This window comes from Trachinotus anak, unplaced genomic scaffold (genome assembly GCF_046630095.1).
Source record: "Trachinotus anak isolate AG129_WGS33_773 ecotype Australia unplaced genomic scaffold, CSIRO_AGI_Tana_v1 ptg000012l, whole genome shotgun sequence".
NCBI classification, from domain to species: domain Eukaryota; kingdom Metazoa; phylum Chordata; class Actinopteri; order Carangiformes; family Carangidae; genus Trachinotus; species Trachinotus anak.
This window is the reverse complement of record NW_027273863.1, coordinates 26,842,501-26,869,709: the sequence shown is the minus strand read 5'-3', so window position 1 is coordinate 26,869,709 and position 27,209 is coordinate 26,842,501. Positions and strand designations below refer to the sequence as shown.

General features: G+C 40.7%; 2 protein-coding genes across 4 annotated transcripts in view; both read right to left on the bottom strand.

Moving 5' to 3' along the window:
• Positions 1-362: 362 nt before the first annotated feature.
• On the bottom strand, positions 363-16,247 carry LOC139629545 (uncharacterized). Of its 3 annotated transcripts, XM_071492229.1 has the most exons (5): positions 14,730-16,153; positions 10,755-14,028; positions 8,158-8,207; positions 7,378-7,442; positions 363-2,500 (listed from the first exon to the last, which is right to left on the bottom strand). In XM_071492229.1, the coding sequence occupies exon 2, from the start codon at positions 13,885-13,887 to the stop codon at positions 12,238-12,240; it is 1,650 nt and encodes a 549-aa protein (XP_071348330.1). In that variant the 5' UTR covers positions 13,888-14,028; positions 14,730-16,153; the 3' UTR covers positions 363-2,500; positions 7,378-7,442; positions 8,158-8,207; positions 10,755-12,237. The 3 variants fall into 3 exon arrangements, 1 of the variants encoding a protein (XP_071348330.1); XR_011692997.1 differs by lacking the exon at positions 10,755-14,028 and having other exon boundaries at positions 14,730-16,235; XR_011692998.1 differs by lacking the exons at positions 7,378-7,442; positions 8,158-8,207; positions 10,755-14,028 and having other exon boundaries at positions 14,730-16,247.
• A 289-nt stretch (positions 16,248-16,536) lies between these two features.
• LOC139628986 (uncharacterized) overlaps positions 16,537-27,209 on the bottom strand; it is a 15,766-nt gene continuing 5,093 nt past the window's right edge. The window contains exons 3-4 of the mRNA XM_071491282.1: positions 18,419-26,444; positions 16,537-17,919 (exon numbers count right to left, since the gene is read on the bottom strand). Of these exons, the coding sequence (XP_071347383.1) occupies positions 18,427-26,388 (7,962 nt within the window). The 5' untranslated portion in view covers positions 26,389-26,444 and the 3' untranslated portion in view covers positions 16,537-17,919; positions 18,419-18,426. The remainder of the gene's footprint in view (positions 17,920-18,418; positions 26,445-27,209) is intronic.

The window sequence follows — 27,209 nt, the reverse complement described above, 5'->3', positions numbered from 1 at the left end:
ATGAGAAAGTGACAGCCCTACTGAACAGTAAGTACATCAAGCTGAGACTGTGAAAGTGAACAAAAGGAACAAAATAAGGTTGAGTAAAGTCAGGTGGACGTGCCAAACTAATCCCAGAGGAAATTACACCTGTGAGTTAAAGAGGAAATATTTGGCCTCCATCTTCTTAGCATATTATAAAAAGTTTATCTCCTATGTATGAAAACCTCTGCTGCATATATCTGATATTGACCAGTGTGCTATGACTTGTTTGAAGTTATGACTATATGAATAAGGCTCAGACACTGATCATGTCTGTATTATGGACTGAAGTAGACGTCAGCAGTGACACTGACACATCAGACAACTACAGACAACAACACTTGATGCATAGTGAAGTTTATTTCTCATTTAATGAGTGGTAATCATCATATGAACTCACAGGACAATAACATGTAAGTCAATACACATCAGTGTCAGGAGTCTGAAATTATTCTGATTGTATTCAAAGAAATTAAAATAATAGTAGATTAAAACAATGTTAAAACAAAAAGAAGCTGATAAACCAGAGTGAAAATATGAATAATATAAACTGATGTAATTATAATATATTTTAACCTTTAAGCAGAAAACACAAAATAAGAAAAAGTTATTATTATCATCCAGTTTCTTTATCAGATGTGTTATATCATGCATTTGGTCACACTCAGTAAATCTGTGTTTTCCTGTTTGGTAAAGATCACATACAAGTAACTCAATAACAGTTTCACATTTATCCTGAGCTTTTCTTGGTCGTAGTCATTGAAGTCTCAGTCTCTCAGTGTTGAGACTTGATTTAACCCCAGTTCTGACTAAAAGAGTCGTTATCACTGTGGACTCTGGAGCAGTTTCTCTCCTCTCTCTACTTTAGCCATGATCTCAGCTTTTTCTCTCATGTCCATCAGGGACTGAACTCTTTGCTTCCAGCCTGGTTTGGTCTCAGATTTCTCTCCCTCAGTGATCATGTCATCGTACTCTGGAGTGGAGAGAGGATTCAGGGCTGTGTCTTGAAATCTGTTTGCAGATCTTTTTATCAGTGTCACCACCTCAGCCTACACAAGATTGTAGTCGTCCTTCAGTGCTTGTACAAGTGTGAATCAACTCTCCATTCATAAAAGGGACACTGCGACCAGTGAATTACGTCTTCAGCTTATTAAGAATAAATGTAATTACATCAGGAAGGTCTAATAATACAAGGTAACAAATAGAGTAGATAGAGTAATCCAAATAATCTATAATCTATAATCTATAATCTATAATCAAGTGTCCACAAGAGAAAGATGTGTGTAAAATAAAACTATTGATTAACTAGGAACTATACTATGTAAGAATCAAGAAACTAAGTTACATGAAATGAAAACAAAATGAAATCAAAATCATCCCTTGAAGCAATCCAGTGGGTTTTTAAACTCCAGTTGAGGTTGCTCTTGCTGTCGATACCAGAGGAGATTACAAAATAAAATACAATATAAATGTAATAACATTAATTTAGCTCACAGAAAAAGATTATTCATCTTATCAAAGAGCAGTGTCCATAATGAAACTAGTACCACAGATGTAAGAATAAAGTCTCATGCATAAAAGAAAAATAAAAGTGGGCTGTTAAAACCCAAAGCACTCCTGTCGACTGAGCTTCAAACTGTCTCACCCTTGGTACAATTAGAACAATCGTGAACAGTGAAATAGAAAAAGTTAATGTAAAAAGTGTAAAAAGTGTAATTTCTTTTAGATCAAAAATCTCAATCTTCATGGCGTGAACGTAAAAAATAAATAATTAACACAAATAATAAGATGTGATCATATTAAACTGAAAAGATACTTGAGTTTTAATAGAGTGAGCAGCTGAGTGAGACTGAGGTCTGCAACAGGAATGCTGCATCTTGATGAGAGGGTTTCTAGAAGCTCATCTCTGTTTGATTCATAGTTTGCCTCAAACTCTTTCAGGTGGCCGATCAGAACATGTCGCTTGGACTCATGTTCCTCTGAAATCTCTGCTCAGTTGGTCCTCCTGCTTGAGCTCGATGGTATGATTCTTCAAGTCTGTGATTCAGTTCTTCTCGTCTCTTCTCTTCAGCCTCTTTGGCCCTTTGCTGTTCTTCTTTCATCTTACGCTCCTCTTCTCTCCTCCTCTCCTCTTCTCTTTGTCTCTCCTCTTCTCTTCTCTTCTCCTCTTCTCTTCTCCTCTCCTCTTCTATTCTCATTTGTTCTTGATCTCTGATTGGCTTATTAAAACAATATTCGCACTCATATGCATTATCATGGCCAACTGGTCTGTAGTATTCTCCTCCATTGAAAACATATACACATCTTCCATGAATGGTACTTTGGTAGTAATCTGAGAAGGATCTGCATGGAGGCAGAACTTTGTAACATTTACAGCATCTCAGTTGGCAGCCCATGTTACTTTCTGATGGTGCGTTCCCCATTTTTAATGAGTTCTTCAGAAACTAAGCAATAATGTCCAAGGGCAACTTGTGTTTTCCTGAAAGATAAAAATACACAAAAAGAAAAAAAATAATCACAATTTCATTTTTTGGATAAAAAAAAAATATTTAATGACATTATAACAGTAAAATTAATGAAATATGCTGCATTTAGCAGACACTCTCATCCAGAGCAGCTTGCATTGTTTAAATTTCAACAAACTATTAATTCGTAAAGCTAGCTCAGAAACATGTGCTTAAGTAGATTAATATCAGTGCCCTATTCAAACAGCAACCTTACAATTTTATGTACAGCTCCTTCACCACTACACCACGCTGACACCAGCTACGCAAAAAACGAGATAACAATTATGTAAGCAAATTTTCAATAACCCTTTTAATGTCCTTTTTTCATCGTCACACATTCCTTAAATCTTTAGTGTGATTTGTATTCAGAACCCTTTCCATGCTCTTAGTGCGAAGTGAAGAGAGAAACTGTGTGTGCATCTGATAGGTTATCACTGTAAATACTTTTCTTTCGAGCTCCAGCTTCATGTTCATCTGCTCCTGTGTCCTCTTATCATTTCATCTGCCTGTTTTCTTTGGAAAAGAGTTTTATATTTTCATGAAGCATTGCTTTAACAATAATTTAACTAATACTGGTCCTCCATGTTACTTATGTTATGTTATGTTATGTTATGTTATGTTATGTTATGTTATGTTATGTTATGTTATGTTACACACAGCACCTCAATCACTGCGAGCAGAAGGTGATGAGACTTTATTAGGGTCAATTGTGCTGTTGGAGAAAAAAAGTAGTTGTAAATCAAAGGTTATATTAGCATTGCACTATGCCCTAGACAACATGTCAATGAGTAATGAGCATATTTTTATATGATATGATTTGTTTTTTATGGACCCTCTTAAATCCCAAAAGGTGATTTCTTTTTAGAATCTTGCTTTTTTGTTGGGTGAGCTGGTTGAAGATAGCTCTCTGCTCCTCCCTTGTTTAAATGGTGTTCATGTCTGCTGCAACAGCATCTGACAGACATTCTGCAAAATGCTGAATTATGTTCAGTGATCATTTATTCTTACAATATCCAAGGACACCAACTAATGTGAATTTGTATCTCTCATGATACCCTTGTATAATCTGCTGAGAGAATACCACTTGGAAATAGCTTGTATTGGTAAAAAACACAATAAAGTTTCAGGTTATATCCCTATTTATCCAGAATCTTATAAAATATTGACCATTTGTATGAAATTTTTTGCTATGTAAATTCTTGAATTTTGGCTAAAAATGTGTTTTATACAGTCAACTACAAACCATCTAACCAATCAGAATATAGCTACAAATCAACCAATTAGAACAGCTACAAACCAAATAATCAGAATATGGCCACCTGTTGATAATGGGTTTTGAGAAGCCTCAGGAGACCTTTTGTAGGCCAACGGCGTCATTATACGAGTAAGAAACTGATCTAATATAATATATGTGAAGTAATTCACCAGTCAAGGAGAGCTCTCTCTCAGTTGAAGGGGGGAGTAAGCTAAACCTGTACGCAAAAAGAGAAGCTGAAACCGCACTGGTCAAAGACTCTGAGTAGACTGAGTTGGAGCAAAAGTAGACCTCACAAAATAAAATAATATAAAATTCAAATTAGATTAAAATCACACACATATAATACAGGAGATATTCAGAGGTCAAATAAGGAGAGTCAAGTGTGACGACACTTACTCTCTCTGTCCCTGTTAAAATTCATGAGCTTTGCTGGTGAAAGGTGTGTCGAGAGATAAAACAGACAAAGACGTTCTGAGTTACACAAGCATGAGCCTGTGAGAATATCTACTGTTGAAACTTAAAACATAAAACCAATTTGAGCCTTAAACTAGCTACACTCAGAATTCGGCTTATAGAAAACCCCCCTGACCTTGACTGAGCAGACTGGAAAACGGACTAACAAGCTCGTTGTGTGTTGTTTTATCTGTTTGTCTGCTCATGAGTGTGTGTGTGTGTGAGTGTGTGGGGCTCCCTGGTGTAAATTCACTGCATGTCATACCACCCAGCGTTTTACTTTCAACCAAACCTTATGTTGGTAAAGTATATTTCCAGTGTATGCTTATTTGAATTACATGCAATTGAAATCAAGTTTTTTGTAACTGCTTATGAGGTTTTAGAACTCTTGATCGCGTCATTCTGTGTGCATGAGCGAAAACTATGTGTAAGTGTATGTGTATGTGAGTGTAAGTGAGTGTGTGTGGACCAAACTAAGAGTGGAGTGAGTGGTAAAGTGGTGTGAAGTTGACTCTGGTAGGATCCCATAACTGCATGTGTTGTATGATTCTGTTGTGCACTCTTTGAAAGTTGGATTCAAACTGAGCAGAGAAGGAAGGGACGTTGATCGGGATTGAGTGGGCGTGGCCCCCCTCCCTGCTGAAAGTCTGTGAGAGTCTAAAATTAGCTTCTCAGCTGCACGGGAAGCATCACACACACACACACACACACACACACACACACACACACACACACACACTCTAGTCGGCTGACACACAGTGCAAAAAAAAAAAAAGACCCAAAAACCCACAATATTTAAAAGATGTGCGGAAAATTTCAGGAAAATGGGCAAAACATACTGAAGGCTTAGACCTGGCCTGTCCATCAGAGGGCACATTTGATGTGGCTGTGTGTGAGGATACGGAACTCTGGATAAAAGATTTCAAAGCAAAAGACAAAAGCAAAAAACACCAACAAAAGAGAAAAATGGAATTGGAAATAATAAAACTCTTTAAGATTGAGGGTTATCGTTGCGGAGGAAATATTAAGGACAAGCTCTGAGCTATAAAGAAAAGAAGAAAATGCCAACAGAACGGGCCTGCAGAAAAATTATAAGAAAAATGCAGGACTATACCCATTGTTGGTGGGAAGAGTTAATATTAATGGAGACTTTGAACTCAACAGTAAACATTCAAATGATAATGTTACACCGCATGCTTCAGTCCCTGCTGCTTCTTTTGCAGAACGACCTGAACACAAACATTTAACCTTCAATTTACACAATGCATCTATTCCCAGTAAATTGGCTTTACACTAAAATTGGTATTCCAATTCCATTGCCATCAACAACTAGTTTCACTAGAGCTGTTGTTGGAATCAATTGCTGCAATGCTGAGAATCCTACTATCTTAACAAATTTGTCTGACATGGGGAGATTCGAAGCACAGCTTGGACTTACACAAGTGTAAGTGGCTCCAATATCTACTATCATTGGCCCTTGCCTGTCTTCTATCTGAACCTCCAACATAGGTTCTGTATCAGCTGAGCTGAGCAAAGTATACTGGTTGGGTGATATTGTTGAACCTGTGACTAGAATCTTTAAGAGGTGGGAGGAGTTTATTAGAGTCCAGATCCCAAAAGCCACTGATCCAGTCCCTGATAACCACTGCACAATGTTTTATGATCTATGTTGTAGTGAGACGTTTGAAGAAAGGCGGAATGAAGCAACAAGAAATTTCGATGTTGAACTGACAACACAGTACATTGTGGTGGGCAGACAAGGGGCAGCCATAAGTGTACATATTAACCCATTTACTTCTGAATGGTTCAATGTGCCTGAGTCTGCTCCACACATCACCTTGTGGGTAAATGAAGGCTTTGAGTCAAAAGATCTTGGGCAGATGATGCTGGCTGTGACCAAGGTTGAATGGCAGGAAACACATAATCTGTTGATTTTTACTTTAGGTGATAAGACTATGATCAAGATTTAGTGTGGTGTGTTTATGGCAGCAAAACCACAAGTGGTATCAATTCCAGTGCGAAAAATGATGCAAAGCTCATTCAGACCTGAGGAAAACCGAAGCGCCTTGGTGGAGGACGTGTGAATACACGTCCCAGACTCACGATATCTCTTTGTGTTTATGTATCGTGGTAAACAGTACAGCTGCACACGACTCCCTCAAGGTCTTAAACATAGTCCTCATGTGTTTAATCAGATCTGAAGGCAAGATCTCGAAGGGCCTGCAATCAACAGTACATTGATACAGTATGTTGGTGACTTGTTGATTTGTTCATCTATGATTGATGATTGCAACTCCATCAAAGTCCTGCTGAAGTTGGCAGAGGGGGGACACAAAGTCTCCCAGACAGAACTTCAGTATTGTCAGCCGCAGGTAGAGTATTTGGGAAGAGTGATCTCTCATGGGACTATTTCTGTGTCACCGGAACATTTGGAGGGAGTGAGTAAAGCTCTGCGGCCGCAAATTGTCGGTCAAATGATGACATTTTTGGGGATGACTGGCTTCAGCTCTGAGTGGATAGAGAACTATGCTGAGAAAACTGCACCACTCAGAGAAATAATGAAAGGGAAACCAATCTTTAAAGGTGCCATTGAATTGGACGAATGAGGCGATGGTAGCATTCGAGACAATCAAACAGGACATGCAGACAGCACAGACGAACTGACAAAGACCAAGGTAATGACAGAGACTTAAATACACAAGGAAGGCGAAGGTAACTGAACACAGGTGTAACATATTAGAGCGGGGCAGACCATCAACAAGGAGGGAAAGAGGACAAAGACAGACTAAAATAATTAAGTCCAAAGTCCAAACTTAAAATGTCCATCAGGGCAAATCATGACCCTTTGCTGAAGTAATTCAAACAGTTACTTATTAAAATTACTTTTTTTAACAAGGTAATATGTCACCTATTATATTTCAAAAGTAACTGTAGTTCAATATCTCCCACAGATAATTCAACCTAATGAACTCATGACATCAGACATCTATAGACAACAGTAGTTGTTTCTAAATATATATCGAACATAGACACACAACACTAATAAATACATTTGTTAAACCACACAGCTTGTATAGTTATTATTATATTATTATATCTGCTCAAAATCTGTTTTTCAGGATAGAATCATGAACTTACTCTCACTCTGCTGTGCAGCTGGCGCACTGACACACACACATCTGGAACTGGCTGTTATCTCCCCTCTGAATTAGGCAGAAGAACACAAAGCCATTAAAGCCATTTGACCTCTCGTCCAGTTCGAACAGGTGACCGTCACAAATTCTCACTGGCTGCAGACAAGTTGACAAGAATGTCCAGGTTGAAACTAGTTTCTGGGGCTGGAATCATGTGAACATTTGCTCCCATTTTCCAACAAATCTTTCATTCAAGTCAGTTTTATTTCTACATCACCAGTTCACTACAGATTTTATCTCAAGGCGTTTTTCAAATAGACCTTCATTCAATTCAATATGTTGAATGACACAAAACATCCAATATTCAAACACACTTTTGAGTTTCCTTCAGCGACGTCTTCCCACTGCTGCACTTGTCTTACTGTATTTTGCACTGATATTATCATCCACCGCCCATTGTCAGTGTAATATTAGAATGAAGTGTTTGTAGTGACATTTTGTTGCATTTTGTCAAACTATAAATACACTATAATAATCATTGTTGTAATAATAATATTAACAATTATTATAACCTTTCTTTGTATGACACCTGTCAAACAAGACATGCAGCTCAAGGTGCTTTACAGCAAAGAAATGACTGGACTTGATGATAAGATGAATATTGATGTATGTTGTTAAACATGTCTGAGAAAGACTCTAAAAACTTGTGTTCTTGTAATAATACAATGAAATCATCCACCTTTGTTAGCGTTAAGCAAACAGCTCAGTGTGTTCAGGTACTTACCTCTGATCAGGAAGGGAGGGAGAGCTCTATCTCAGTTTACTCTGTAGCTCCTTTATATACAGTCCACACACACACACACACACACACACACACACACACACACACACACACACACACACACAAACACACACACACAAACACACACACACACGCACTCATTGTGAAAGAGGATCTAAACTCGTGATTTGAAGTGATGCTCATTAAAAGCACGTAGTGAGTTGTTTTAATGAACACACAAATACCAGCACCACACTTGCACACACACACACACACACACACACACACACGTGCACACACACACACACACACACACGCACGCACACCTTGACCTCTGTCTCTTCTGGAAAGATAACAGATAAGTGTTCCAGCTTCAGGTCGATTGTGGGCCAGGATTAAGTTCTACGTCACCAGCCAGTAGTAATATTATGGCGAATTGAACAGACCCATGATGAGGAGCTTGGAGAACAAAAGGTGTTGGCTCCTCAGTTCTGGGAGATCCAGGCTCGATCGGTTGCTGTTTTCTTTTATAAAACAATGTCGTACGGAAAATAAGAATAATGCAGCAATAAACAGAACTAATCCAGCTTTGTAGAGGTTTTGGTGGCTATAGTGAGAAAAAGGAGCAGCCATCATGCATGCTAAGCATGTCTAGTTAACAAACCACTGAGTGGAGACCAGCCACTTTATAACATGCATGATGTGTACTGTATTGTTTTGCCAGTCCAATAATGTATATACCTACCTAAATATTGTGGAACCTTTAGAAGTACAACCTTGTGTATGCAAGCTAGCTTAGTCGCTCGATTCAGCACTGCAGATTTGTTATTTTCACCCATTTCATACTGTGGGAAAGAAGACGAAGGTAAAACCTGCCTTTTCTGTTCTTGTTGTTATTCTCAGACTTGAACCCCAAAGCAGAGCAGGACACAGACGAGCAGAGTAGAGTAAAGCAAAGCTTTAATGTTAAACCTCAGTTTTAGGTGTATTATGCTGCTTCTGTTAAGCTTTCAGAATTTGGTGGACCCAGAACGCAGACCACACAAACTGAATAGAGACAACGTATGCTTCTTTATTTGGCAGTGTAGATGGAGGGCGGGGGCTGACAATGAGGGAGTCCAGGTGAGAGGCTGAGCTGGGAGGGCAGTCTTCCCCAGATACAGGCAAATAATCCACAAAAGGCAAAAGGGTTATGTGAAGCTGGGCTGCTGGCAAACTGACAACACAGATACTGGTAGCTGCAGCAGGGACCAGGAACACACAAAAAACAAATTACTACTGCTGCTCACCTGCCTGCAGGTCTAGTTTTAATTTACGATTAGTTGCAATAAGGTCACCAAGAGAAAAAAAAAGTTCTGTCCTGAATCTGGCACATATGCAGCATGATTGTCAGAGGCTACTTCCACATCTCACTCTTCTTTAGGTCGTAGTATCATTGAAGACCACATACATTCAGTTACATGCAATCATAACACAAGACAATGTTGAAGTAATGCAAAGTGTATAGAACATGTGACTTTGAGTAATCTAATGGAACACATTGCAGATCACATTGAAGGGCATGTATTCTGTGATGAAACACATTTGAAAAGTAACCCTCCCAATACTGCACAAACACATGCACGCACATGCACGCACATGCAGTTATTGTGAAAGAGGAAGTAGGTGGAGCTTGTTATTTGAAATGGTGATATAAGCACTTTAGGGATAAGAGGTCAAAACATGTGAATAACGTTACCATAAGTCAGAACATTTCCCAGAAACAACAGTAAACCTAAAAGTGAAAGACTTCCCCCCTCACCCCTTCCCACACACATTTATGATTTAATGTTAACTTAAAAAATGACTTAGATTCTTTACTTAAAGCTGCACTAATCAATATTTTATATTAACGTTTGATCAAATAACTGTCCTGTGAAGGGGGTTGTTTGTACTGACAAACACAGAGATTCATCACCAACTCTGCAGTACCACCAGTTGTTTTAGTGTCTTTTAGTGCATTGTTTTGGTTTCACAGCTCCATTAGGACGATAATGTTGCTCTGCATCTGCTCAATGTTTAAATAAGGAGGAGTCTGCAGGAAGATTTACTGTGAGTGTCCAGTAGAGCCAGAGCATTAAGGTAGATGCCAATAGTAATATTTGAGGGTGACAATCAACCACTGGTTCTTGAGGCAATAAACATGTCTGTCATTGTGCTGTTAACATGTTAAAAACCAAGTATTTGAGGTGGCTGGTTTGATGGGATGCTCCCCAAGTCACACTTGCACCTTCTTACCCGATTATTCAGTTTGTCTGGACAAAGACTCCAGATGAGTCCTGCTTCCAGACTTCTTCCCCCTTAACAGTTACTGACTCCTGACACTGTCCTCCTGGGAACATTCAGAGCTCAAGAAATGGTTTTATACTCTGTACTCTGATCTATGTCTCACAGCAGTTTTGTCATAGAGGCCTGAGAGGTCACTGGACTTCCTGGTTTTTGTCCTGAGGAGCAGTGTTAACTGTGTGCTCTATGAACATGTGACTTCATTTACCACCCACCACTTTATCAACTATTCTCATACAACGAACACTGCAGTTTTATAGTAAATGTAAAGTTACCTTTTACATTTACAGGAGACTGGAGACTTGGTTCCTGTGTGGATTGTTTTGATTCTTGTAGCCCTGGTTGTTGATCCATGTAGTAATGGTGTTGAGATGGTCCTCTATCATGACACCCTTGTTGTGCCATTCATGTACCAAATCTACAGAATGTTGTTGAAAACTTTGTTTAAAACTGAGAAGCCTGGTTTTACTCACTGCTGTGTTCTGAAAGTCTTTGAAGTTCTTGAAGTTTAACATGAATCTGGGCATTGAACCCAGAATGGTCAGTTTGAAGGAGCCCACAACATCATCCTGGCTTATTGTTTTAGCTAATAATGTTCTATAACCTTTAGTTTTTGTACTAGGAAACTCACGATGTATTTCTCTTGGCACAGTAACAGTAAGAAGTTCAAGGCCATGATATTTGTCCACATTAGAAATCAGATTAGTATCCAGAGGATGTGAGTCTGTTGCCACTTTAAGAAAGGCTTCAGCTAATTTGCTATTCTGGTTCAACTTTATAGCTTCCAATATACAACTAACTGGTGGTTGGTGATCTGCACTGATAATTTGTCCAATGCCGGGATTTTGATTTAAATATTTTTTCCAATCTTTGTAGAGTTGAACTTTTCCAACCTCTTTCTGGAGCAGCTCTTTGGTTTCTTTTATTCTACTTTTTGTTCCTCCAGCTCCCTCTGCCATGTACCAGTCCCCTCCTCACACTTTGCGCTTTACAAAAGGCTCCCATTGGCCCGGGTGTTTCAGGAGAGTATCAGCCTCCACAGATCGGAGGCGTCCAGACTCCATGGTGATCTCTTCTTCACTGGCCTCTGGTATCATGTGTTGTGCTAAAGCAGGAAACAGACATGCCTTGCCTTCATTTGTTACATAAGAACCTATGTGACTGGAGAACTTCTGGTGGAAGACTTGTACCAAAGCATCAGCTAATAAAGCACTGATGGCGTCGGCTAAATCCTGCTTGAATTTTTTCAGCATCTCAGTTTCTGAAGCAGACAGCTCATTTCGCTTCACTTTCTCTGTGAAATGTTTTTCCTGATTAAATTTGTTTAGCTCTTTGTGAAGGTTTGAGAAAAACTCTTTTGAGAGGCTGTGCACTGTTGTGATGGCATCTGTTGCCAGTGATGTCATGTGAATGGCTTTGATGGCTGTCAGAATAAAACGTTTTGTGCCTTTGACCTCTGATTTAGCTTTGTCAATCACTGTGGAGATGGATGAGTGGAGCTTGTGCTGCCAGCTGAGGTTGGCGTAGAATGGCTGTAATGCAGTGTTGCTCAATTCTTTGAAAATAGCCAGAAGTTTGTTCTTTCTTTCATCGTCCTGTATGAGATCAGAAAGTTGTTGTTCATCCTCAAGGTGTGAGAGAATAATGGAGTCCACTGATGTAGACAAGGGCTCTTTCTCCATGTTGGATTTCACATCATTTACAATTCCCTCTTTCACCTTATTCTTAATGTCATTTAGTATTTTTTCTCTGTGGAAATTACCCACAAAGCTTTGCAGGATGAGGGTTTCCTGTTTCCATCACCTCTAAGCCAAGTTGAAAGTAATCAGAGACAAAGTCGTCCATGGTACCGTACACAATGTCTGCTTCATAGACATCTCTCTGTGATGCATTAGTTTTCTTCATGTTTGTGTTGAGAGAAATCTCAAGGTGCTTGTAGAAGCCAGACCACTCCTTAATTTGCTTGTGTGACTGAACATCAGAGCTCAGCACAATGTCCAGTTTGTTTCCCATGCAGACTTGTGTGGCTGCAAACATGGCTGTGACACATGGGTCCTCGTCCACACCAACCAGTTCTAGTTTCACGCTGTTTTCAGTCAGCACCAACACACACCACCTCAGCATCTGCTGCACTGTGGGCCACCAGCCTTTTGTATCAAAAACTGCTTTGCAGAGCTGAGACAGGGAGTTTTGGACGTCATGTTTGTTCAGGTTTGAACCTTTAAAGGAATCTTTCATGAATGGTTCATCTTTTGGGGCATTTTCTGAATATTGTAGGACACCAGTGATGATGTTTTTTATCATATCAATGACAGAATCGTCCAAATTCCTTGATGTTTTTAATTCTTCTAAAGCTGAATCTAGACTCCTCTCATCTTGCTTCCTGATCATCTCTCTGAAATGAAGTTGGAATCTCTCAGGGCCAACAAAGTCCAGAGCCTGGATGAGGGAGTGTCCAGAGTCATGTGACCACTCTGGTGATATGTCATACACTTGTACCAATGTGAGCACTTCAATTATTGGAGCGTCCTCTGCATATTTCTCTGTCAGCACTTTGAGCAGAGTCACTGCTTCTGTTGGTGTCCATTGGTTTGTTTGCACAAGTCTGAGGAGCATTTCAGTGGATTCTGAGTGGTTTTCCTTGTCATTGAGATGTGTGAGTTTGAAAAGGAGCAGCTTCAAGCACTGGATTTCCATCTCTAGAATGAACACGGAGGCTCGTCCAATCACATTCTGTAGCGATGATGTGAGGGTGCCGAGGAATTCTACAAGAAAGAGATCCTCAGTGGAAGGGTCCCCCTCAGCCCATTGATTGGCTATGAGAGCTGCATCAGAATCACAGCTGCCATGGTCAGTGAAGAAGTGCATCAGGCTCATGTACAGAGCTTGAGTCAGCAGGAAGCTCTCAGAAACACTGCATGCTGATTGGCTTATGGACTCCACCAGGGACTGCACATGATTGGAGAAGCTGTGCAGGGAAAGTCCCTCAGACGTCTCCACTGACAGGGCACACAGCTCTGTGATCAACACTTGTGTGTGCTGCAGAGTGCTGAGGGATGGAGGAGCACTGATCCACTCATCAAACAGGAGTTTGTCCAGGGCTGACAGGACGCTCCCCAGCTGATCAGCAGTCAGCTGAGTGAGACTGAGGTCTGCAACAGGAATGCTGCATCTTGATGAGAGGGTTTCTAGAAGCTCATCTCTGTCTGATTCATAGTTTGCCTCAAACTCATCCAGGTGGCCGATCAGAACATGTCGCTTGGACTCATGTTCCTCTGAAATGTCTCTGCTCAGTTGATGCTCGTGCTGCTCTTGAGCTCGATGGTGTGATTCTTCAAGTCTGTGATTCAGTTCTTCTCGTCTCTTCTTCTCCTCAGCCTCTTTGGCCCTTTGCTGTTCTTCTTTCATCTTACGCTCCTTTTCTCTCCTCTCCTCTTCTCTCCTCTTCTCTCCTCCTCTCTTCGTTTCTCCTCGTCTGCTCCCCTCTCCTCCTCCCTCTGTGTCTCCTCCTCTCTCCTCATTCTTTCTAGATCTCTAATTGGCTGATTACTACAAAACATATATTAAAACATATTAAAACATATACCACATTTAATTGTAAACATATACATATCTTCCATGAATGGTACTTCTGCAGTAATCTGAGAAGGATTTGCATGGAGGCAGAACTTTGTAACATTTACAGCATCTCAGTCAGTCATCCATTTTACTGTTCCCCGTTTTTAATGAATTCTTAAGAAACTAATCATTGATGTTTTAGTGAAGCCTGTGTTTTCCTGAAAGACAAAAATACAGTTTTTGGGGCAAAATATAATATTATAACATTCATTTTAATGACATAACAGTGAATTTATGAAACACGCTGCATTTATCAGACACTGTTATCTAAAGCAGCTTGGATAGTTCACAATATTAAACTATAAACTCGCTATTAACTGAAACCAGCTGATGCTAAATTAAACCAGCTAGAAAAGTCTGAAAACTGAATCCAGATCCAGTGAATGAGAAGTTTGTTCTTCTTTCCCATTAATCATCTTTGGAGGGGCCTGACCCATATATTGGGAGCCAGTGGACTGTACTATCAAAGTGTAAATGATTGCTACTCAACTGATGTCCTCTGTGTAAGCAAAAGTCTGTACACTTTCCTACTTGGCTTTCAGACTCCTACCAAGCACAGAACCTGAGTCAGGTTGGGGATCAGAGCCCTTTAGAATACCCCCGCCCCCCAAAAACTGTATCAGAGTACTTACAGTAGATCTGTGTGTGGTCCTCTGAGCTGCTGTATTGTTTCTGCCTTTTTATTGTCTCTGAGGGACAAACTCCACTGGCTCCACTGGCTCCTCAGTCAGTCAGACTGATGGAGGTACAGAGGAGAGTCAGACACATTTCCCAGAAAAGGTGTGACCTATAGAAATATGCAGGTGGGAAAACCAGAGAGACCAGAGTCTGTAGTCATGACGGCTGCTCTGTTCTGAACATACAGGACAGCGGTACGTTCAGCTAAATTCCAACACGCTCACCATCTCAAACAGAAACAACACAAACACAGTGAGATGGGAGGGGCTGTTGCTCTGTCATTAGCTGCACCTGTGGTTAATGTGAACCTGCTGCAGACCTGGTTTCTGCACATGTTTAGCATGTAGCCTATAATGTTTACCATGTTCACTGTCTTAGTTTATTATATTAGCTAACATCTGCTAATTAGCACTAAATGACAGCTGTGGTCAATGAGAACATCATTAGTTCTGCAGGTATCTGATTATAAGATAAAGTACTGGAGGAATGAACATGTGACCTCATGATGGCACAAGATGAAAAGTCAGAGGATCAGCAAAGTTATCACAGTTCATCCTGAGGGACCATGAACGCCTGAACCACATTTCACACAAGCCATCAATAGTTTCTGAGATATTTCAGTCTGGACCAAAGTGATGGACCAGCAGAGCCACACTGCTAACAATAATTTTTAACAACAGCAGCTTTATAGACAGATAACAACTGACTGAGCCACTTAACCAAGATTTTCTTTTCTGTGGATCTCAAAACCTGAACCCGGAACTCCTCTGTTGTTGTTCTTTAACAACCAAACTTGGCAAACAGGTTTTAAATCTCACTCACTACTCAGGCCACAGAGGCTCCATCAGCTGACCACATGGTGGCAGCATAACCATCACTTTAATGTCAATACCCTGAACTTAACACCAAAGAAAGTCTCATTCTTCAATATTTGAATTAATGTCAAGTTTTAACTGCATAACTTTGACATTTTTACTTCCTGAAAGTTGTACCAGTTTGTACCAAATTTGCCACATAGCACCAGGGACAGAGATCAAACCTGAAGAGTCTGAAGGGGGTGGGACTTTTTTTTTAAATGTAGGATATTGTGAGAGATTTGTGTGAAGCCCATAAACTCGACCTTTGTGTTTTCTTTTCACACAGAACTGAACGAATAAAAGATGCTTCAAACTGTAGAGCTGCCACTTTTTCAACAACTTAATTTGAACCGAGACACTGATCTTACTATAGTTGACTGATCGATCAACAGGGCAGCAATAGGTCCAGCTGACAGTGAAGGGTGAGAGCGCCCTCTGCTGGACCAAGAGCTGAGCTGCTTTAAACTCTGCTGTGTTAACACGGTGAACAGTTTAAAGGAAGTTAGAATATTTGATTTCTTCTCATATTCAAATGAATGTTTGATGAGAAAGTGACAGCCCTACTGAACAGTAAGTACATCAAGCTGAGACTGTGAAAGTGAACAAAAGGAACAAAATAAGGTTGAGTAAAGTCAGGTGGACGTGCCAAACTAATCCCAGAGGAAATTACACCTGTGAGTTAAAGAGGAAATATTTGGCCTCCATCTTCTTAGTATATTATAAAAAGTTTATCTCCTATGTATGAAAACCTCTGCTGCATATATCTGATATTGACCAGTGTGCTATGACTTGTTTGAAGTTATGACTATATGAATAAGGCTCAGACACTGATCATGTCTGTATTATGGACTGAAGTAGACGTCAGCAGTGACACTGACACATCAGACAACTACAGACAACAACACTTGATGCATAGTGAAGTTTATTTCTCATTTAATGAGTGGTAATCATCATATGAACTCACAGGACAATAACATGTAAGTCAATACACATCAGTGTCAGGAGTCTGAAATTATTCTGATTGTATTCAAAGAAATTAAAATAATAGTAGATTAAAACAATGTTAGAATAGAAAGAATTCATTTATCCTGAGCTTTTCTTGGTCGTAGTCATTGAAGTCTCAGTCTCTCAGTGTTGAGACTTGATTTAACCCCAGTTCTGACTAAAAGAGTCGTTATCACTGTGGACTCTGGAGCAGTTTCTCTCCTCTCTCTACTTTAGCCATGATCTCAGCTTTTTCTCTCATGTCCATCAGGGACTGAACTCTTTGCTTCCAGCCTGGTTTGGTCTCAGATTTCTCTCCCTCAGTGATCATGTCATCGTACTCTGGAGTGGAGAGAGGATTCAGGGCTGTGTCTTGAAATCTGTTTGCAGATCTTTTTATCAGTGTCACCACCTCAGCCTACACAAGATTGTAGTCGTCCTTCAGTGCTTGTACAAGTGTGAATCAACTCTCCATTCATAAAAGGGACACTGCGACCAGTGAATTACGTCTTCAGCTTATTAAGAATAAATGTAATTACATCAGGAAGGTCTAATAATACAAGGTAACAAATAGAGTAGATAGAGTAATCCAAATAATCTATAATCTATAATCAAGTGTCCACAAGAGAAAGATGTGTGTAAAATAAAACTATTGATTAACTAGGAACTATACTATGTAAGAATCAAGAAACTAAGTTACATGAAATGAAAACAAAATGAAATCAAAATCATCCCTTGAAGCAATCCAGTGGGTTTTTAAACTCCAGTTGAGGTTGCTCTTGCTGTCGATACCAGAGGAGATTACAAAATAAAATACAATATAAATGTAATAACATTAATTTAGCTCACAGAAAAAGATTATTCATCTTATCAAAGAGCAGTGTCCATAATGAAACTAGCACCACAGATGTAAGAATGAACTCTCATGGACAAAAGAAAAATAAAAGTGGGCTGTTAAAACCCAAAGCACTCCTGTCGACTGAGCTTCAAACTGTCTCACCCTTGGTACAATTAGAACAATCGTGAACAGTGAAATAGAAAAAGTTAATGTAAAAAGTGTAAAAGTGTAATTTCTTTGAAGTTTCTGAAAAGATATTTCAGTTCTTATGCAAGTTTTTTTTTTACCAGTATACTCCACTAAACAGAAAATAAATGAATGTTTTAAACAAAATCATACACAAACACAAAAACAATCATCGTTCCAGATATCCAGACAGGTTTCCAGATGAACATCAGGATGGTGGATCTCTGCAGTTTTCATCGTTCTGCTTCTTCAGCCATATTGTCAGGTTTTGATTTTACCCTGCAATCAGAACACAAATGGATAAATTTCTCACTCAGATCAGTGAGAGCTCATTCAGTGTAAGTTGTCTACATTTTAGTGAATAAACTAATTTGTTCTCTCTCCTACTTGAATTGAGCTACATCATGAATCCCACCCACTGCAAACGTCTCTTATGGACATGGCTGCTGCTCTGATTTACATGTCGACCAGCCTGTATGATTTAGTGCAGACAGGGCACCAATCACATGTTCACCTGACAGCCCTGCAGGTGCCTGGTCAGGTAAGAGAGGTTGGTACACAGTTATGATCTGATGAGTTCAGTCGGCTCAGTCTATATGTTTCCCTGGTGAGGGTGACCCTGTTGTTCCCTCAGCAGTTTGGACCTGGTGCCACAGGCTCGACTAGAACATGGGATGTGAAGCTGCTCTATGAACATGTGACTTCATTTACCACCCACCACTTTATCAACTAGGCTCATACAACTAACACTGCAGTTTTATAGTAAATGTAAAATTACCTTTGCATTTACAGGAGATTGGAGACTTGGTTCCTGTGTGGATCGTTTTGATTCTCGTAGCCCCGGTTGTTGATCCATGTAGTAATGGTGTTGAGATCAGTGTTTGTCATGACACCCATGCCTTGAAGCTGGTTGTACCAGTCATTGGCCAGATCTTTAGAATGTTGTTGAAAACTTTGTTTAAAACTGAGAAGCCTGGTTTTACTCACTGTGGTGTTCTTAAAATCTTTGAAGCTCTTGGCACTATTTAACTTGAATCTGGGCATTGAACCCAGAATGGTCAGTTTGAAGGTGCCCACAACATCGTCCTGGCTTATTGTTTTAGCTAATAATGTTCTATAACCTTTAGTTTTTGTACTAGGAAACTCACGATGTATTTCTCTTGGCACAGTAACAGTAAGAAGTTCAAGGCCATGATATTTGTCCACATTAGAAATAAGATTGGTATTCAAAGGATTTGAGCCTGTTGCCACTTTAAGAAAGGCTTCAGCTAATTTGCTATTCTGGTTCAACTTTCTAGCTTCCAATATACTATTCACTGGTGGTTGGTGATCTGCATTGATGATTTGTCCAATGCCGGGATTTTGATTTGAATATGTTTTCCACTTTTTGTAGCGTTGAACTTTTCCAACCTCTTTCTGGAGCAGCTCTTTGGTTTCTTTTATTTTACGTCTTTTTGGTCCAGCTCCCTCTGCCATGTACCAGTCCCCTCCTCTGATTGTGTCTGTCCACACTTTGCTCTTGACAAAAGGCTCCCATTGGCCTGGGTGTTTCAGGAGAGTATCAGCCTCCACAGATCGGAGGCGTCCAGCCTCCATGGTGATCTCTTCTTCACTGGCCTCTGGTTTCATGCCTCGTGCTAAAGCATGAAACAGACATGCCTTGCCTTCATTGGTTACAGCCACTATCTTATTATTGATCTGCACATCATAATGGCCGTCTGGGTATTGGGAACTCTTTGGCCTGTAGATCAGTGTCACAGTTTGGCTGGCAGGTTTAGTGCCTGGGTTCAGCTCCTGCATTTTGGTGAGCTTTCCATGGCTGTCCTCTGTTAGGATGACAACCTTAGTGCCAGTGGTTTCTGACAGGACTCTGATATCGAGAATGGTACCTGGTGTCATTGGGTTCCTGATCTTTTCAGCATGTGACAGTGAGTGTTTTCCTAGAAGTTTATCTTTTGAGTTCAAATCTCTTGGCATGTATGCAATGTATCTGTTGTTTTGTCCAGCTCGGAGTTTTTCCTCTGTCCTGTCAGTCTTTAAGCCAGTTCTTACATATTTGCCTACAATACCATTTACTTGGCCTTGGACATAAGAAACAATGTGACTGGAGAACTTCTGGTGGAAGACTTGTACCAAAGCATCAGCTAATAAAGCACTGATGGTGTCGGCTAAATCCTGCTTGAATTTTTTCAGCATCTCAGTTTCTGAAGCAGACAGCTCATTTCGCTTCACTTTCTCTGTGAAATGTTTTTCCTGATTAAATTTATTTAGCTCTTTGTGAAGGTTTGAGAAAAACTCTTTTGAGAGGCTGTGCATTGTTATGATGGCGTCTGCTGCCAGTGATGTCATGTGAACGGCTTTGATGGCTGTCAGAATAAAACGTTTTGTGCCAGTGACCTCTGATTTAGCTTTGTCAATCACTGTGGAGATGGATGAGTGGAGCTTGTTCTGCCAGCTGAGGTTAGCGTAGAATGGCTGTAATGCAGTGTTGCTTAATTCTTTGAAAATAGCCACAAGTTTTCTCTTTCTTTCATCGTCCTGTACGAGATCAGACAGTTGCTGTTGATCCTCAAGGTGTGAGAGAATAATGGAGTCCACTAATGTAGACAAGGGCTCTTTCTCCATGTTGGATTTCACATCATTTACAATTCCCTCTTTCACCTTATCCTTAATGCAATTTAGTATTTCTTTCAGTAATGCCTCTTCTGCCTTCCCAAGTCCATAGGTAATGACTTCGTCTACCATTTTTTTTGCTGTGTATTTCACTGCATTCTTCATATTTTTTGTTGTAACAACGCTAATCCCATCTTTAGCCTGTCTGGAGAGAAACTTTGGCATTGATTTCAGTTTTTTGCCTAATTTAATCAACATTTTAGTAGCTTTGAAGCCTTTTGCGATCAGCTTTCCAACTCCAAATCCAATGAGAGATACACCAATGGAAATGGCTTTTTCTATAGCCCACGATTTCCAGCTGAATTCTCCTGTCACCATGGACTCAATGCCATGGATGCAGTCTGATATTCCTTCAGTGATCAGCCCCATGCCAACTTGAGCCAATGCTCCACATGTAAATGCAGTGAGCAGTGCCCCACCAACAATCTGCAGAACTCCAAGAAAGAACACCAGCAGAGCTTCCCATGGGAAACGAGGCTTCTCTTCCACAGAAAATACATACTTCAGACCTCGACTGTAGAGATTGTCGGCCTCTGCCTGGAGATCTTCATCGGCGCTTGAAACCAGGGAGAACATGGGTGATTTATTGGCTATTGCATCCTTCCCTTTGTCTTTTATCTCCTCCAGCTTTTTGATAGCCTCACTAATGTTTTCATCAAAGTACTTGAGCATGTTGCACTTGTTTAAAAACTGTTTTTCGAGGCTGGTTGGGTTGAGTTGACTGTTGGCTGAGTGAGCAGAGGACATTTTTACAAGCTGCAGGCAGACCATACATTCCTCACTGAGGTACTTCAGAGACTCCTGTGCTTTCCTGAGATCATCTGTGGCCTTAGTGAGGTAATCTCCCTTCTGCTGCTTTATAGTGCAGTATGCATGGCTGTAAAAAGCTATGGCTGCCCAACTTTCATCTTGTTTCATAGCTTTTTCAAAAAGCCTCATGCTGATATCCCATTGTTTTTCATCCACTGCGATATTCCCAAACTTGATGTAGTGGTAAATGCTAGAACACGGTGAAGTCTGTTGGTGACACTGACCTTTTGCCCAAGACAAATCAGCTTTTAAACTCTTTTGCAATTCATTTCTTTTCAACTGGTCAATTTCATCTGATTTAATTTGCAACCAAATCCCCCAGAACTCGTTCATGATGGCAACAACAGCTCTTTCTTCATCTCCATCTGTGTTCTTGTAAATATCCTGAAGGGTCTCGCAGTACTCTGAAAACAGGTCCTCTCGCAGTCTCATCTCAGTGACATCGTTCATCATGTCTTTTATCCTTTCTGCTGCAAGTCTGTCCCTTGTTTCCTTTGCCTCCTCCAGAGAAGACACTGTCCTGAAGGATTCCAGCAGATGATCCGTGGTCATGATTACCTGCGCAGATCCAGGTTTACCTTTGCGTGCAGTGCGGCCAAATGCCTGGAGTTCCACTCTGGAGTTCTCTGAAAGGAAGGAGAGGATGACAAATAGTCCCCCGTTGTTGTTCACCTTTTCTGAGACTTTTATGTCTGTGCCACGCCCAGCAAGGTTTGTGGCAACAATGACATCACCAGAATCCAGTACCTTATGGATTTTGCTCAAACTGTCTTTGTCACTGCGGTTGTAGAGGATGATTTCACCTGGGATGATGTTTTCCAGCTCTTCATACAGCTCTTTGGCTGCGTTGATAGTTTCACAGATCACCAAGGCTGCTCTTCCCTCTCTGTATGAATTTGGGGAAATTTGAGCCATAACCACATCTTTTATTTCAGATTTCCACTCTACAGCTGAAGTCTTCAGAGTACCTTTGACCTCAAATAATTTCTTCCTGTTGAAAGTTGGCATTTTGCAGGCCAACAGATCTGGATAAAGGTCTTGCAAAAACATCATGTCTGTTTTACTCCCAAGTGTCCCTGTTGTTCCGTATATTTTCCCATGGTACTTTTCAAAAAGGGAAATGTTAGAAATGTAGTTTGTGACTGTTGAAATTGTGCTCAGTTTGACTTGATGTTTGATCTCAATGAACTGCTGCAGACCATCACCCCACTTCTTATTCAGTTCTACAATACCGGTAGATCTGAAGTCCACTGGACAGACACTGTCGTTTTCGACAACGTACTCCTGTCCTTGCCTCAGTCTCATGGCCAGAAAGGCGTTCTGAACCCACACTGACAATTTCTTCTCTATCAGATTTCTCAGGAATCCAGGGATGCTCATCTTGTCTTTATCGTTTGTGCATGGCGTGTACTGAATCTTCTGTGATGTTAATTCTGCAATGGGCTTGATAAGAATTTCTTCAGAATCATAGAGAGGACAACACAACCCTCCCTCCAAAACAAGAAATGTGAGGTCTGGAACGTCCTGGTTGTTGTACGTGCTGGCCTTTGTGAGACAGAGCAGTCCATTGTCATCTAAAGTGTATACAGTGAAACCATAGGGGACATAGTTCTCAAGTTCATGGAAAAAATCCACCACTGCATCTTGACTCACGGTTTTCAGTTTTGTGACAAGTTCATCTTTTTCGCTTTTGTAGAAATCCTCTGTGAATCCTTCTGGCACAAACTTTGATTCTTCAGCAATACGTAAAATATCCATGGGGTCGTTAATTTCTTCTGTGTCAATTGAATCAAATATGGCCTTGAAGAATGAAGCTGGGGGACCCTGTATGAATGTCTGGTGTCCTGTTGACAAGAGGCCATACTGACTGACATGGCCCCAGATCATGGTCAGAATAATGTTCAGGTGCTGCATGGAGACCATGGGACTGGAGAGGTAGGTCAGCTGCACTCCCTGATCCAGCAGCAGTGAGTCCACTTCATCGATTATGATGCACTGATAGCTGCGATCAGTCCTCACATCCTTCATCTCAAATATCTGACGGAGGTGATCGGCAGCAAAGGCTTCGATTGTTCCGTAGACCACGTCCTTCTGGTAGCACTTTTTTCTGTCTTTGTCTTTGGTTTTATTTGTGTTTGTGTCAACTGTGATGCCAAAGTATCTGTAGAAGTTGGTCCATTCTTTTGCATCTCTTTGACATAACACAGAAGAGCTTGACACCACATCGACTTTTTCACCCCTGAGCCCTCGCAGTGCTGCAAACATTGCAATGACGCATGACTTTCCTTCTCCAGTTCCCATCTCCAGGAGCTTCCCAGTGTCAGACAAGGCCAAGAGGCACCAGCTTATCATTTGAGTGGTTCTGGGCCACCACTTTCCTTCAGCCTTGTTCAGGTGTACAGCATTGCATAAGACTGCCAGGATCTCCTGAAGGTCTTCTGTGTTTGTGCTATGACTCAGACTCCTAGCTTTCTCTACATTTTTGTGTTTTTTAATTTCACCAGATTCAATCAGGTTGTTAACAGTCTTTACTATACTGTATGATTTCTCCAATGTTTGTTCATCAATGTTTTTCATCTGTCGTATTTCATCAAAAAGACAGTCAGTGCTTTTTTCTTTTTCATCTCTGAAGCTTTTTTCTAAATGCTGTATCAGATTTTCAGTTTCAGATGAGTTCAAGAGCTTAAGGAGAGAGTGGTTCTTCTCATCTGTCCACACAGAAGACACCTGATATGTTTGTATCAGATGTAAAATCTTCATGATGGAAATACAGTCTTCATCGAGATGGCGGTCAGTTAATGCTTCAAGGAGGTTTAAAGCTTCTACTGGTGACCAAAGTTGTTGTGCTACAAGGTTTGACACCATCTGGAAGAGTTCGTTGATTTGTTCCTTTGAGGCTTGGAGTTGCACTGCACAGGAAAATAAACTCTCCAAACACAATTGGCCTCCCAGAGATTCCCAGTGGTTCTCACCTTCTGTTTCTCCAGTAAACTCTTTCAGGAGATTCTCAAGAATGGTCAGAATGAAGACCTCACTGGAAGACAGTTCCTTTCCAGTACATTTTTGTAAGATGGTTATGATTTTACTCTCAGCATTTGTACCTTTGTTAAGGTTAGTATGGAGCACCTGAAAAAGAGCCTTGATAAACTGGTGTCTCAGTTCCATATCCTCACAATGAAAATGACCCATGAGGCTTTGCAGGATGTCTACAGCAAGCACCAAGACATTATTTTCCTTGAGCCCTGAGAGATCCAGATGATGGGAAGCACTGAGACTTCTTTCTTCAATGATAAATCCTCGGCTAAGGTGAGGGTTTCCTGTTTCCATCACCTCTAAGCCAAGTTGAAAGTAATCAGAGACAAAGTCGTCCATGGTACCGTACACAATGTCTGCTTCATAGACATCTCTCTGTGATGCATTAGTTTTCTTCATGTTTGTGTTGAGAGAAATCTCAAGGTGCTTGTAGAAGTCAGACCACTCCTTAATTTGCTTGTGTGACTGAACATCAGAGCTCAGCACAATGTCCAGTTTGTTTCCCATGCAGACTTGTGTGGCTGCAAACATGGCTGTGACACATGGGTCCTCGTCCACACCAACCAGTTCTAGTTTCACGCTGTTTTCAGTCAGCACCAACACACACCACCTCAGCATCTGCTGCACTGTGGGCCACCAGCCTTTTGTATCAAAAACTGCTTTGCCGAGCTGAGACAGGGAGTTTTGGACGTCATGTTTGTTCAGGTTTGAACCTTTAAAGGAATCTTTCATGAATGGTTCATCTTTTGGGGCATTTTCTGAATATTGTAGGACACCAGTGATGATGTTTTTTATCATATCAATGACAGAATCGTCCAAATTCCTTGATGTTTTTAATTCTTCTAAAGCTGAATCTAGACTCCTCTCATCTTGCTTCCTGATCATCTCTCTGAAATGAAGTTGGAATCTCTCAGGGCCAACAAAGTCCAGAGCCTGGATGAGGGAGTGTCCAGAGTCATGTGACCACTCTGGTGATATGTCATACACTTGTACCAATGTGAGCACTTCAATTATTGGAGCGTCCTCTGCATATTTCTCTGTCAGCACTTTGAGCAGAGTCACTGCTTCTGTTGGTGTCCATTGGTTTGTTTGCACAAGTCTGAGGAGCATTTCAGTGGATTCTGAGTGGTTTTCCTTGTCATTGAGATGTGTGAGTTTGAAAAGGAGCAGCTTCAAGCACTGGATTTCCATCTCTAGAATGAACACGGAGGCTCGTCCAATCACATTCTGTAGCGATGATGTGAGGGTGCCGAGGAATTCTACAAGAAAGAGATCCTCAGTGGAAGGGTCCCCCTCAGCCCATTGATTGGCTATGAGAGCTGCATCAGAATCACAGCTGCCATGGTCAGTGAAGAAGTGCATCAGGCTCATGTACAGAGCTTGAGTCAGCAGGAAGCTCTCAGAAACACTGCATGCTGATTGGCTTATGGACTCCACCAGGGACTGCACATGATTGGAGAAGCTGTGCAGGGAAAGTCCCTCAGACGTCTCCACTGACAGGACACACAGCTCTGTGATCAACACTTGTGTGTGCTGCAGAGTGCTGAGGGATGGAGGAGCACTGATCCACTCATCAAACAGGAGTTTGTCCAGGGCTGACAGGACGCTCCCCAGCTGATCAGCAGTCAGCTGAGTGAGACTGAGGTCTGCAACAGGAATGCTGCATCTTGATGAGAGGGTTTCTAGAAGCTCATCTCTGTCTGATTCATAGTTTGCCTCAAACTCATCCAGGTGGCCGATCAGAACATGTCGCTTGGACTCATGTTCCTCTGAAATGTCTCTGCTCAGTTGATGCTCGTGCTGCTCTTGAGCTCGATGGTGTGATTCTTCAAGTCTGTGATTCAGTTCTTCTCGTCTCTTCTCTTCAGCCTCTTTGGCCCTTTGCTGTTCTTTCATCTTACGCTCCTTTTCTCTTCTCTCCTCTTCTCTCCTCCTCTCCTCTTCTCTTTGTCTCTCCTCTTCTCTTCTCCTCTCCTCCTCTCTTCTCCTCTCCTCTTCTCTTCTCATTTGTTCTTGATCTCTGATTGGCTTATTAAAACAATATTCGCACTCATATGCATTATCATGGCCAACTGGTCTGTAGTATTCTCCTCCATTGAAAACATGTACAAATCTTCCATGAATGGTACTTTGGTAAAGATCTGAGAAGGATCTGCATGGAGGCAGAACTTTGTAACATTTACAGCATCTCAGTCGGTCGCCCATGTTACTTTCTGATGGTGCGTTCCCCATTTTTAATGAGTTCTTCAGAAACTAAGCAATAATGTTTTAGTGAAGCTTTTGATTTCCTGAAAGACAAAAAATATTTTTTGGACCTAAAATATTATAGCAGTGAATCTTTGAATCATGATGCATTTAGCAGACACTCTTATCCAAAGCAGCTTGCAGAGTTTACATTTCAACACACTATTAAACTATTAAGCTATTAACTGTGTGCTTAAGTACATTAATGACAGTGTCTTTTCTGGGAATCAAAACAGTTACACCTTACAATCTTATGTACAGCTCCTTAACCACTATACCACACTGACACATTTGCTGGGATTCTGATTGTTGTAAGCTACTTTTTAAATGTCCTGTTTTCATCATCACATGTTCCTTTAATCTGTAGTGTGATCTGTATTCAGAACCCTTTGCCATGCTCCTGGTATGAAGTGAAGAGAGAAACTCTGTGTGAATCTGAGAGGCTGTCTATGTAAATGCTGTCACTGTCAAGCTACAGCTTCTTTGTTCATCTGCTCCTGTGTCCTCTTATCATTTCATCTGCCTGTTTTTTTTTTTTGTTTTTTTTGTTTTTTTTCATTAAGCATTGCTTTACCAACAATTCAGCTTATACTGGTCCTTCATGTCCTGGTCCTCTTGGACAAGTCTACAGTTGGTGAAACTTCTCTTGGCCATTCATTTTGGTCACATTTTAAAATGCTTTTACATAGAATAACCTCTATAATCTCTGTCTGAAAAGACTGCAGATAAGTGTGCTAGCTCCAGGTTGGTTTAAACAGCCAGTTGAGAAATACAAACTTGTGTCTGCCCAAGCTATGCAAGGTAGCTTA

What these genes read in the sequence shown, in the direction of transcription:
- LOC139629545 (XM_071492229.1), bottom strand. Translation starts at nt 13,887, where the DNA reads ATGAAAGAAGAACAGCAAAGGGCCAAAGAGGCTGAGGAGAAGAAGAGA.